The following is a 12,778-nucleotide window of genomic DNA, read 5'->3' on the forward strand; positions in this document are numbered from 1 at the left end:
GACCATCACATTACCTCCACCATGCTTGACAGATGGCGTCAGGCACTCTTCCAGCATCTTTTCAGTTGTTCTGCGTCTCACAAATGTTCTTCTGTGTGATCCAAACACCTCAAACTTGGATTCGTCTGTCCATAACACCTTTTATTAGCCAGTCTCAGATATGACTTTTTTTGCCACTCTGCCCTGAAGGCCAGCATCCTGGAGTCCCGGAGTCGCCTCTTCACTGTAGGCGTTGACACTGGAGTTTTGCATGTACTATTTAATGAAGCTGCCAGTTGAGGACCTGTGAGGCGTCGATTTCTCAAACTACAGACTCTAATGTACTTGTCTTGTTGCTCAGTTGTGCAGCGGGGCCTCCCACTTCTCTTTCTACTCTGGTTAGAGCCTGTTTGTGCTCTCCTCTGAAGGGAGTAGTACACACCGTTGTAGGAAATCTTCAGTTTCTTGGCAATTTCTCACATGGAATAGCCTTCATTTCTAAGAACAAGAATAGACTGTCGCGTTTCACATGAAAGTTCTTTTTTTCTGGCCATTTTGAGAGTTTAATTGAACCAATAAATGTAACGCTCCAGATTCTCAACTAGCTCAAAGGAAGGTCAAGTTTATAGCTTCTCTAATCAGCCAAACTGTTTTCAGCTGTGCTAACATACTTGCACAAGGGTTTTCAAGGGTATTCTAACCATCCATTAGCCTTCTTGCACAGTTAGCAAACACAAAGTACCATAAGAACACTGGAGTGATGGTTGTTGGAAATGGGCTTCTACACACCTATGATGATATTGCATTACAATAGACGTTTGCAGCTAGAATAGTCATTTATCACATTAACAATGTATAGAGTGTATTTCTGAATTATTTAATGTTAGCTTCATTGGAAAAGACTGCTTTTCTTTCAAAAATAAGGAAATTTCTAAGTGACCCTAAACTTTTGAACGGTAGTATACATGATGCGGTAAGTTAGCATTTGTTCACCACTTTTCATTGATGTTAAACACTAACATAGTGGTAATCTCTTGAGCATTCTGTGGCATTGCTACCTAGGAGATGTTTATTTGTGCCGTGTATGATTCTGTCTGCCTTATGTGACATTAGGGAAGTGCTATTTGACCACAGTATAGCATTTTATGTATGAACCATATAGTTTGGTGGTTTTATAGTTGGGCACTATGTGGTTATGCGGAATAGGGGGAAAGGGGAAACAAAAGTAATACAGAGAATCAATCTTTCTGGAGAACTTCTGCACAATGTATCTATGGGTTAACCCTTTGAAGGAACTGTCATTTGCCACAAATTTATCTTGTAATTTTTCTTACCTAGTGTAAATTCTGCTGTCTTTCTGAATCTGGCGTGGTTTTACTTTTGCACATGAACCTCTCCATTCCCAAAATATGGCCTCATAGTCCCTGTATGCTTAGTCTTATAAGCCAACTAGGCGTGGTCATCAACTATTCTCTGTGGGCGTCTCTTTGACCATGCCCAGTTGGCTAAGGGGCTAGGTTTTAAACGCAGGGAGGGTCTTATCTCAGGAACGAAGAGGCGTAGGAACAAAAGAAAAACTGTGCCAGTTTCTGGAGAACTGCGACATTTTAGGCCAGGTAAAAAAAAATTATTTTTAAACAATAACTTTTTAAAGCTAGGGATATCCCAGTTTGACCTTTTTAATGTATATGTTTTATTTTTACTTGGGATTATGTGCCATTTTTAATACGGAAAGCCTTATATAATAGTATAACAGCACGGCCCTAAGAGTCCATCATCTGTTCATCATTTATCCCATCATTTGGCATAAAGTTTATAATATGCAGTCTCCTATAGACTTTTAAATCCCCAATCATTACCTATCTCTGCCCATAGACACCCACACCAGGGTCTCCTCTATGGGCAAGTCGGGACCTTGTCCTGTTTGGTGCTCCATGGTTGTTACACAGGACTCCTTTTGTGGATGGTCCAAATGTGGCACCTCTTGTAAATGTGTTAGCCTAAAAAACTTAAGTTCCCACGATGAGTTTTTTGACGAGTTTTTGATGTTGCTGATATTCTGTAGCATTAAACAAGATGGGTTACTTGCATTTTTTTAAAAATACAAAGCATCAAAAACTCATCGTGTGAACTTGGCCGTAAAGTTCTCGATTATAATTTAATTCACTAGAAAGTAAGTGAACATTCCTGATGCAGGAAATGTCGTCACTATCTGGAGATTGCACTTGCATCCTGGATTTGTAAAGGCAAACTTGCATCTGCATCAAATATTTCCTTTTTCATTTATTTATTTTTTTTCCATTTATCTTATGACTAATGATTCTCCAGGCTGGTAGTGATTATTAGAACCCTAGTGTCGGTGCCAATTCTGATTATGAAGTGTTAGCCTGCCATTGCTCTTAAAATATTTAGTTTGACAGATTGAATAAGAAGACAAGCAAATGAGAAATTCCAATGTATTACAAACTCCCGCCTGGGCATACAGTATTTATACAACCTCCCAAGTTCAGCACTCGATCATTGTATTCAGTGCCAACCTTTGTGAAAGAAAATGTTTTAGATATAAGAAAGATTTGAAAAAGACCTTTTATTTTTATTATTTTGGATTCTATTCCGAATCCCTTTTAATCCAGCACCTTAAAGGCCAAAATTCCTGCTTTTTTTAAAAAAAAAAAAAAATTTGTCTGCCAACTGCCACCACTAGAGGGCACATTTATGTATACATCTAATTGATCCGAATAGATGCCGGATGCAGACTGGCGACTTGGTGATGACAACCGGCATCCAGATAATTTTTACAGTATTGAAACTGATGGACTTTCTTAAAGAAAAGGCATGCAGCAGCCTAGGCGTATTAATATGCAGATTAGCCATCTCCTATAAATTAAGCAATCTTGCTTTCTGAAATATTAGCCAGTTCCTTGCCACCTAATGAAGGTAGCTACCCTATAAGTCATTGTTGGATATTAACATATAGGTAGCTACTAGTGATGAACGAACATGCTCGGTTAAGGTGTTATCGGAGCATGCTCGTGTGCTGACCGAGCGTCTTCGGCATTCTTCAAAAATATGTTCAAGTCGACTGCATGTGTCACGGCTGTTCAACAGGCGCAACACATGTAGGGATTGTCTGTTTGTTGGGCATGTGCATGTGTTGCGGCTGTTGAACAGCCGTGAGACATGCAGCCGTGGGGATTCGAACATATTATTCGTGCACGCCGAAGACACTCGGTTAGCACCCGAGCATGCTCAGATAACACCTTATCTGGGCACATTCTCTCATCACTTTAAGCTACCTCCACTATGTGGAAGTAGCAGAGTCCAGCAGTGAGTGTCCACCATTGCTCCTGGTGTCCGCTATTGTCTGACATCACATGAACAGCGCTGCAGCCAATCAAGGGAGCTCATTGTCTCCGATTGACACACGCGGTCTACTTGGGCAGAGCCATTGATTGGCTACCATGTCATCAGCACTGCAGAGAATAGCAGACAGCGGGAGCAGCAGTGGAGTTTCCAATCTGGACCCGGGGAGGGTGAGTAAGGCACAGTTTGTTTATTTTTTAAAACAAACTGCAGCCGGGAAATAAGCAACTTCTGAAACTGTGAAACGTCTTAGTTTCCAAAGATGATTTAAAAAATTGGAGCTGGAAACTAGCTACTATGGGCAATGTTTCAATTTTATTCTATTTTTTTTTCTAAAAATCTGAGCTACGTTAGAACTGCTGCCCCAAATATTTTTCCTAAACTTGTCTACTTGTCTAATTTTCAATTTTTCATTTTTTTTTTTTTTTTTTTTTACAATTTGATTATCTAAAATGTTATACTATGCCTCACCTATCGGGTCTAGTTAATCCTGAATGACAGACTCTTACTGTTTCCAAATGGATTTCATTATGTTGCCTTTTTTTTTCTACAAAGTGAAAGTGACCTATGTCATTATAGTCTTAAATTAATTATCCCCATTTATATCTTTCTTTCCACGCTCCTCTGTTTAGCTAAAGCAGCGTTCCTGGTAATTCAGCCCGGACTGAAATATTAGCCAGTTCCTTCTCTATTGCTAAACTTAGAACAGAAAACACAAAGGATGCCCTTATTCCGCTGAACAGTGACTAGCATTGCCGAGCCAAGGAAAACACCGCTCCTGCCCTCCGTGGATGAAAGCTGAGGTTTCGTTTTGGTGTCTGCACCAACATTTTCCCACAGGCTGATGTCACATTTAAATTAATAGCTAATATATAAAACGCAAAGCAAACAGACCTAAGGTTAGAAAGGGATCTGTCTCCTCCATTCATTGTCATTCTTGTTAATCTGGATATTGTTCATGAAGAGACTTTGTAAATGCTCCAACTAGTGATGAGCAACCGTGCTTGGATAAGGTGTTATCTGAGCATGCTCGGGTGCTAACCGACAGTTTTCGGCGTTCTCGAAAAATATATTCGAGTCTCCACAGTTGTTTGTCTCGCGGCTGTTCAACAGGCGCAAAACATGCAGGGATTGCCTGTTGGTTAAACAATCCCTGCATGAGTTGCGGCTGTCGAGCAGCCGCGGGGACTGAAACATATTTTTCGAGCACTCTGTTAGCACCCGAGCATGCTCAGAAAATGCCTACTCCGAGCGCGTTCACTCATCACTGCTTCTAACCTATTCAAAGCAGAACTTCTACAGTATATATTCCTACTTTTATGAATGCAACATGGATAAAAAGCTGGAGAAAAAATATCCCAAACTTTAATAAAGCTCTAAAGGAGTCGTCTTTTTGTCCTTTTTGTATGTCATTCTGAGATTATTCTTATCTTTGTATTTGCTGTAGGTGCTGGAATCGGAGACATTGGTGTTGAAGTGATAGATCCTCAGGGGCGGAACAATACAGTTGATATTGTACTTGAAGATAAAGGAAATTGTGTCTATCGCTGCACCTATAAACCCATGAAAGCCGGGCCACACAGTGTTAATATCAACTTTGGTGGGGAAGTTATACCCAAATGTCCTTATCTGGTTAATATCGGAGAAGGTAAGTACAAGACATTTATATATGTATTTCTTTTAATGTTTCACACTTTCTCGCAAAGTATCAGTGACAATTTCTAACAGTCTATTTTCTATGTAATAACCTGGTGATTAGAGAGGCTTCTTTTAGGGAATTTCTAACTTTTACAAGTTTGTAGTTTTTTTTTGTTTTTTTTTTTAAGTCCAAAGTTCCATGCTGATTTCTTAGGATATGTGCACACGATGACTTTTAAGAAACCGACTAAATAATAAATAATAATTCTTTAACCACTTGTTATGGATTCCGAACTCTGAAGTGAATAAAAGAAGTAACAAAAGACTGAACTTTTTTTTTTTTTACATTGCAGTGCATTATGTTCCCTTTTTTTCTCAGCGCTTTTTCAGGAAAGTTCCAGGTAGAATATGTCTGAAAAAGATGCAGTGTGCGCATACCCTTAACGTTTTACCCCCACATACAGACGGAAGTCTGGTCTATCCTCATTTTTGTATATCGCTATCAGAGTCCTCTACAGGATAAATGTCTAATAAATGCGGATCCCATCGCTAGGACTCGCATCCATTTTGGCAAACAAACGTCCTTTTTATCCCCCCTTTTAAATGTGTGTATTTGGAGCCAAAAATAATTCTTGCTTTTGGGTTTAATTAAAAATGTTGCACCACTTGGTTTCTACAAATTTGATTTTATTTTTTGCTGTAAATTATATTTGGCTGCATATTCAAATGCTAATGTGGCCATCGGTCTTAAATCAGTCGACCGAGCGAGACTGATGGTTAAACTCTCCATCATACCCGTCGTAAGCTGGCTCACTGATGGATTCTCGGTTAACTCATTCTGCAGCCAGTGCAACTCGGAGGCTATAGAAGGTAAATGGTGCAAAATTTTTAATGAAACCAAATTGTAAAAATGAGTTTTAGCCTGTAATTCATTGCATGCATTTAAGTAAATGAACATTTTTTTCTTCAGTTGAGGTACTTTTTAGAGTATTTCTGATAAATTTGGGACGACTTTCTGCTCTGCTTTTCTGGGCTATCGCCAGTGTTTTGGTGTTCGATATTCGGGTGCATACAATGCTTTTGATTTAATGGCTTCTTGCTCTGTTCAGACATTTTTCTACTCTGCTTTCAACTGCTATGCTCTCATCTGCCTCCTCCTTCCTGCTGCGCTTCCAGATCTCTGCTCCCCAAATTCTGATGTTCTCTGCCCTTTTTGGATAATGGACGTCCCTGCTTAGGCCTCATAGTTGTGTTCAGGCCAGGGCCCGGTAAGAGTTTGCAGGTTCTTGACGTTTGCTCACGTGGAAATGTCGTCTGTCACCCCCATTCCCAAATAATCTGGGCTGATCGTGTTTTTTTATGTTTTGTGTCATGTCTAGGTGGTCTATCCTTTTAGGGGTCTATGGTGAATGTGGTTGATCTTTATCCCTAAAAATGTCTTTTCTTATTATTGGATTTATAAGCGTCTGTTCACACCGACATGGAAACCATGTTTTACACAGACATTGAGCATCCATTATCAGAATGACCTAAAAGAATCTCTGCTGCCCATAGCAACCAATCAGAACTCCTCGTTCATTTTTTAAACAGCTCTGGTAAAATGAAAGCTACATTGTCATTGGTTGCTATGGGCGGCAAAGACTGTTTTTTGCTTAGATAGCAGTTTGGATATATTTGCCCTATTCACTAGACCAACAGTGTTTGTCTGGGGGCATATTTAGTCATAGTTTTCACATAGGTGCCCTCTAAACGAGGTAAAACTGTCTAAAGTAAATTTGTTTTTAGTGCCCTTAGCAACCAATCACAGCTCAGCTTTCATTTTTCCAGAGCAGTGCATGAAATGAAAACAAAGCTGTGATTGGTTGCCATGGGTGATAGGCTGCTTATCTTTGACAGTTTTAATAAATGGGGCCTATGACGATACACACATCTTCCCAAAAGAAAATAAGAAGCCTTAGCTTATGACAAAGTGTATTCGTCCCTTACATTGCCACTTGGTCACCTCTAATTTGCATGTATCATCATGTCGTCTAACAACAATTGTGTATATATATTTAATGGAGTCTGTTTTGTGCATTCATGATTTAACCTTTGGGCCCATGGCATGTACTGAACACGTAGACTTTGAAATAATGGTTTATTTTGTGTGTGTGTATATGTGTGTGTGTGTATATGTGTGTGTGTATATATATATATATATATATATATATATGTGTATATATATATATATATATTGTAATTAAACAATTATATAGGCATCATGTGTTGTATTTGGAATTGTGCATATGGTTGCATTACGGATTTATGTTAATGTGGCGTCTTTCTGAATTAAGCTCATATACGCTCATGTGCCTACATTTTTGTATAGAGGCGCACAGAAATTTTTATCCAAGGATTCATAGGAAGACGAGACTGTGGCCCTGTGCACACGTTGCAGATTTGCCGCTAAACCAGACGGATTTCCTGATTCCAGCAAAGTAAATGAGAACCCTGACGTCTCATGCACACGATGCTTGTTTTTGACGTGCGGATTTACGGTCAATCTGCAGCATGCCAATTCTTTCAGTCGTTTTTGCTGCAGATTTCACTTATACTAATGAGTGGGGGAAAATATGCACAAAAAAATGCATAAAAAATGCTGCAAAAACTGCATGTATCATACGCTGCCTTTTTCCTGCCAAGAGATGCAGAAATTACTGCACCAAATGCTTAACGTGGGCACATACTCACCTCTCGGTCCCGCATCTACCGCCGTAACCAGTATCCCTCAAAACGCTGGTCAGACTCGCCGTGGTCAGACTCGCCCTGATCAGATGCTAAATAAGTGTGATTTACACACTTGGATGTTATCAGAGTGAGGTCCGATTTTTTTTTTTTTTTTTCCCCCCCCCTTTCCCCACTGTGGACCCATAGACATGAATGACTAATAATCTGATGTAACTAGTGCATGCTGATATTTTTTCTTTTTCCCCCCTACATAGCCGAGGGAAAAAATTAGAAATGTGCTCGGCCCCATAGAATAACATTGGTCCTAGTGATCTGTCAAAATGACGGATAGCACTTGTTTGATTTTTATGGCCGTGTGCACGAACCCCAAAGATGGCACTGAATGAAAGGCTGACATCTCTGAATTTAATCAAAAAAAGGCATGATCTGAGGAGCAGTGGAAACAAAAGGAGAGCAAAAAGTGGATATTTGTGAAGAGGGGAGAGGTCCTATTTAAATTAAACAAAACTAATTAAAATGAGACGATGGTGGTCCCCGATTGCCCAACGCTAGCGCTATTTGTTTAAAGACCGATACATTTACCTCGATTAGTTACGACTTTTATTTCACCAACGTTTCTAACTGTTAACTCATAGACATATGGTTCCTAAACCACAAAAAGAAAATAATGCAGAATAGACCCAATGATAGAACATTTACTTACTGGGTTCTCTTATCCCTCTGCCCAGCAACAGGCATAGCGTCTATAGAACCAATAGCGAAAAATGAAGTAGCAACAAGATCAGAATAATATGAAAATGTGTAAAAGTTATTTATGGCAAATTTTACAATTATATTACCAAAAAAAAACAATAAATCCTTTAAATGACAAAAGCAGGGATGTATATACCCCGACAGCCATGGACAATTACAACAGTGACACAGATATAGAGAGCTATGACCTAAACATCCTGATAAAAGCATATACTAAAGTAGTAATATGGACACTCCTGCTGATCAAAACTATAGAAATAATCACAATTACCAGCATAGGTGTCCATACATATATAACAGGACCACAGTACATGAAACAGACACTCAATAAAAATCGCAATAGAGAAATCTATATATTAGTGACTACGTCGCTCGTGTATCATTAGAAAAAGATGGATGATAAATTACATGCATGGAAGGCATAGCTTCTATACTCGCCAATCAAGACTCAGTCTTACTGTTTTCTAAAGGAACGAGCATGACTCTATCTAACTAGGGTTACAGACCACAGATGTGACTCTTCCAGTAAAGACCATCCCTTATTCCATTCATTCCAATGCAATGAACACTGGTATTAATTAACTGGTTATTCGGTAGCCCCTCTACAATTGTGGTGTTGTGTTGAGTAGTAGTTTGTTTAGACAAATGTTCAAGAGGATATCCGGAAACAGTCTGGACTTTCCTTGAGTCCTGTTTTTCTATTATTTCATTTGCTTCTGGCAGTTCTAAATTTTTGAAAATGTTTATCGGGTGGTTGCTTTTTTTTTTTTTACGTGCAACTACACTTAGGGTAAACTTTTCAGAATTATCTGTTGTGCATACAAGATAGATAAAACAATTTCTGGCCCATATGTGACTTGTGTCCTTCATTACTTATCAGCTTTCCCTTGAGCGGTCTATGACTCCCTCCAGCTTATTTTCCTTCCCCATAGACTTTCATAAGCAGCTAGTATAATTTGATCCCTCGATGAAGGCAGATCTGCAGACAGATTTGAGTAGTTTTTGAGAGTAAATGATTAGTCCAGAAGAGAAATGACTAATAAGAATAAAAATAAGCATTTTTTTCTATAAGAAGATGTACTGCAAAATTCCTTCTATTTGTTTGTACGATTGATTTTCTGAAATGAATAAAATAATATCTGTTACATTGTTTGTAAATGTATTTGCTGTCCAAGGACATAATGCAAAATTTCAAGTCTGATCGCCATAGTTCTAAGTAGAAAACAAAATTGGCCGCTAATGATTTCCATAACATGGAAGGTGTTTTATATTGGCCCTTCCTTAAGGTATCGTAATTTTTAGTTTTATGCTTAACCACATATCCAGTAAATACTTTGTGTGACTTTGCTTTTTGTATATGCCTCCACTATATTGCTACACCCCTAAACCTGTGATGCATAAATCCGGCCATACTCCTGGTATGCATGTTTTAGTTGCTCCATTGATAAGCCTGGCATGCTCACGCATTTCAAGTGTCTAGCCATCTTTCCATCATCCGTCTTGAAGCGCAGATATGCGCGCGTTACATGCAGACGGTATCTTCATGCAAGTATCTGAGAACATATTCCTATCGCTTTCCTTTTCAACAGCCTGCAACCCAAACGCTTGTCGAGCCAGTGGACGTGGCTTGCAGCCCAAAGGCGTCAGGATTAGAGAAACTGCTGATTTTAAGGTTGACACCAGAAGTGCAGGAAGTGGTGACCTCCATGTCTCCGTAAAAGGGCCAAGTAAGTGTCTGGTATTGTTAAACCCTATGCAAACACATTCTTAATCTTGGGGTGTTTTTATAATAGTTTAATGCAAAAAATCTCCACTCTGCACTTGCCAAATAAAATACTTGGTAATTGATAGCAAATCCATTTTATATCCAGACTTAGAACAAGGGCAGGAAATGACAAATTTTTATCCGCTGGAAGACTGGAACAATAATGTTACAGATTTTCATTGTCCTCTAAGGAGTGTCTTATCCTTTTCATAATGCACTGGATTAACTTTTCATTTTTAGTTACTTTTCACATTGTTTTAAAAATGTGTAGCAACGGGATACACCAACCCCTTTTTAAAGAGGTTTCGAAAAATGCACAACGCCGTCCCAACACTGGGTAATGTTCTTGGATAAAAATTTGGTTGCAGTAAAATTTACAGTGTAACCGTATAATCCCTATGATCAAATTGTATCTTGTGTAGCTTTGCGGTTCTGTTAAATTAACAGCTGGCCATTACTGTTCCCCTTGTCAAAGCCGGCCACACATGGTATAGCTGTCCAAAAAGCAAAAAGTATACGAGCTCACCAAGTGTGGATAGGCTTTATGCAAGGCTTGGACCTTTTTCCTGTGTAGCAAATCCCAAACTGTGGCATGTATGTGGCATAAATCTTCTTTATTAAATGTTGAGTAAATACTGTACAAAGTAACCTCATAAAATGAAGTACAGGGCCTATGCATTTCGAGTGGTTAATCATGGCATACAGTGTTGACTTCCAAGTGGATTAGCTAGCAGTCACCCAAACGATGCTTCAATCAATTGTTCGGTTGACGGCCATCTTGATCGCTTGGGAGCTTCTGTGTTTTCTGAGAGCCCCCAACAGACATCTCTGCTGTCAGCTTTTTTCCAGGAGAACAAAGCAATCGGTTGCCCTCTGTTGGCATCTCCCCCAAAGATCAGTTCCCTCTTTTTATCTCGTCTTGCTCCAGGAGATCTTCCATCGATTCGGCAGGCTCTAGGGGTCCCGTTTCACTTTGCGATGCACCAGCGATCCCGACGACGATACGACCTGGTAGGGATCGCTGGTGCGTCGCTACATGGTCGCTAGTAAGCTGCCAAACAGGCAGATCTCTTAAACGACGCAGCAGCAATCCCGACAACGATGTGACCTGGTAAAGATCGCTGGTGCGTTGTCACATAGCAGTTATTCTGAATGATTCCAGCCTGCGTCCCTGAGTTCTGCGTCGCCAACGAGATCGCTCGTCGGCGTCGAACACAGCAATGCATGCTGGCCAGTGGGACGTCAACGATGAAAAAATGGCCCAGGACATTCGAGCACGATCAATGATATCCAGCGGGGGAGCCGGTCACCTCTTTGTGTCACATGGAGTGAGATCGCTGGCGAGATCGCTGTTGCGTCACAAAATCGGTGACGCATCAGCGATCTCGCTAGCTTTCTTGCTATGTGAGACGGGGCCTTAGGACGTTCCAGGAGAGTTACCAAGTTTGAATAAAAGTTTATTGTAATGTGCAGATTGGTCTGGAATGTTAGGTAGAGGATAGCCTTCTTGGAAAATATGTAGCGGGCAGTGAAACTTCTAAGCACCATTGCCAAATCTGTATCAGCGCACGTCCCGATCATAGTCGTAGCTACAGTCTTGGAAACTTCTGGGACAAAGCGGTTCTTAAAACAAGCCCCTTCCATTATGTTTGATTTAATGTAACGCAGTGTTGTTTTTTCTTACAAGTCCCATTTGATTATGAGGAGTAGATCAGGTCTTATGTAGGAAACTTTTTTTTTTTTACCCCATGACTCAATCGACGCCTTTTTTGTATTTTTGGAATTTCCTTATCTTCCATTGTCTGAAGAGGTGCACGGTAAGTTGTTTCCTGCTAGTGATACTACTATTCTTGCAGAGACAATAGAAGATCTAGAAATTAAGAAATCTCCAGTAAAACATCCCTTTTATTCCATGTTGCAATAACAGTAGGCAGATGGCTGTACGAATCGAACCAAGATTGGACCGTAGTGCATGGACTGGCTGGTGGCTCTCCCAATCCGAGTGTGCAGCTTCATATATTTCTATGCAGCTGTCACGCTCTGGTTTGGAGAGCCGCCAGCCAGTCCATGCGCTGCGGTCCGATCGCTCTGATTTATACGGCCGTCTGACTGCGTCTTAAGGTTTAATTACTGAAACATTTTGAGCGATTAGAAGCTCCTGTTCTGTTTACTGCAATACGGAATAAAAATTATATTTTATTGGAAATTCCTTCATTGTTGAAACTTCTGTTTCCGCTGCATTTGGGACTTTAATGATCTTGCAGTATATCTGTGCAATGTTAGGTCCTGGCTCGCTTGGTGGTGAGCTGCTTCCTCATCTTTATATAAATAATGTGACGAGGGCAAAGTATATTGACAAGAGATGAGACCACCAAAAATTCACAAAGCAGAAGATGCTCTTGATGTTCCTTCCTTTCTCAGACGTAGATCTGATATGTCCTCGTGGTGACCCGGAGATGTGCAGATGTTGATGATGCTAAAAATGCTAGACATTCCAGACATATCCCCAGCATGTAAAATAACGAACATGTATAGTGTGGTAGACTGCGGGCA

General features: G+C 40.0%; 1 protein-coding gene across 4 annotated transcripts in view; it reads left to right on the forward strand.

Annotated features, from left to right (window-relative positions):
- The window catches only part of FLNB (filamin B), a 251,435-nt gene that overhangs the window by 119,828 nt on the left and 118,829 nt on the right, over positions 1 to 12,778 (forward strand). For all 4 annotated transcript variants that reach the window (XM_073563895.1, XM_073563896.1, XM_073563897.1 and 1 more), the window contains exons 8-9: positions 4,790 to 4,990; positions 10,050 to 10,187. In XM_073563895.1, the coding sequence (XP_073419996.1) occupies positions 4,790 to 4,990; positions 10,050 to 10,187 (339 nt within the window). The remainder of the gene's footprint in view (positions 1 to 4,789; positions 4,991 to 10,049; positions 10,188 to 12,778) is intronic.

This window comes from Dendrobates tinctorius, unplaced genomic scaffold, assembly GCF_039654945.1.
Source record: "Dendrobates tinctorius isolate UK_male_01 unplaced genomic scaffold, ASM3965494v1 ptg000406l, whole genome shotgun sequence".
In the NCBI taxonomy this organism is placed as follows: domain Eukaryota; kingdom Metazoa; phylum Chordata; class Amphibia; order Anura; family Dendrobatidae; genus Dendrobates; species Dendrobates tinctorius.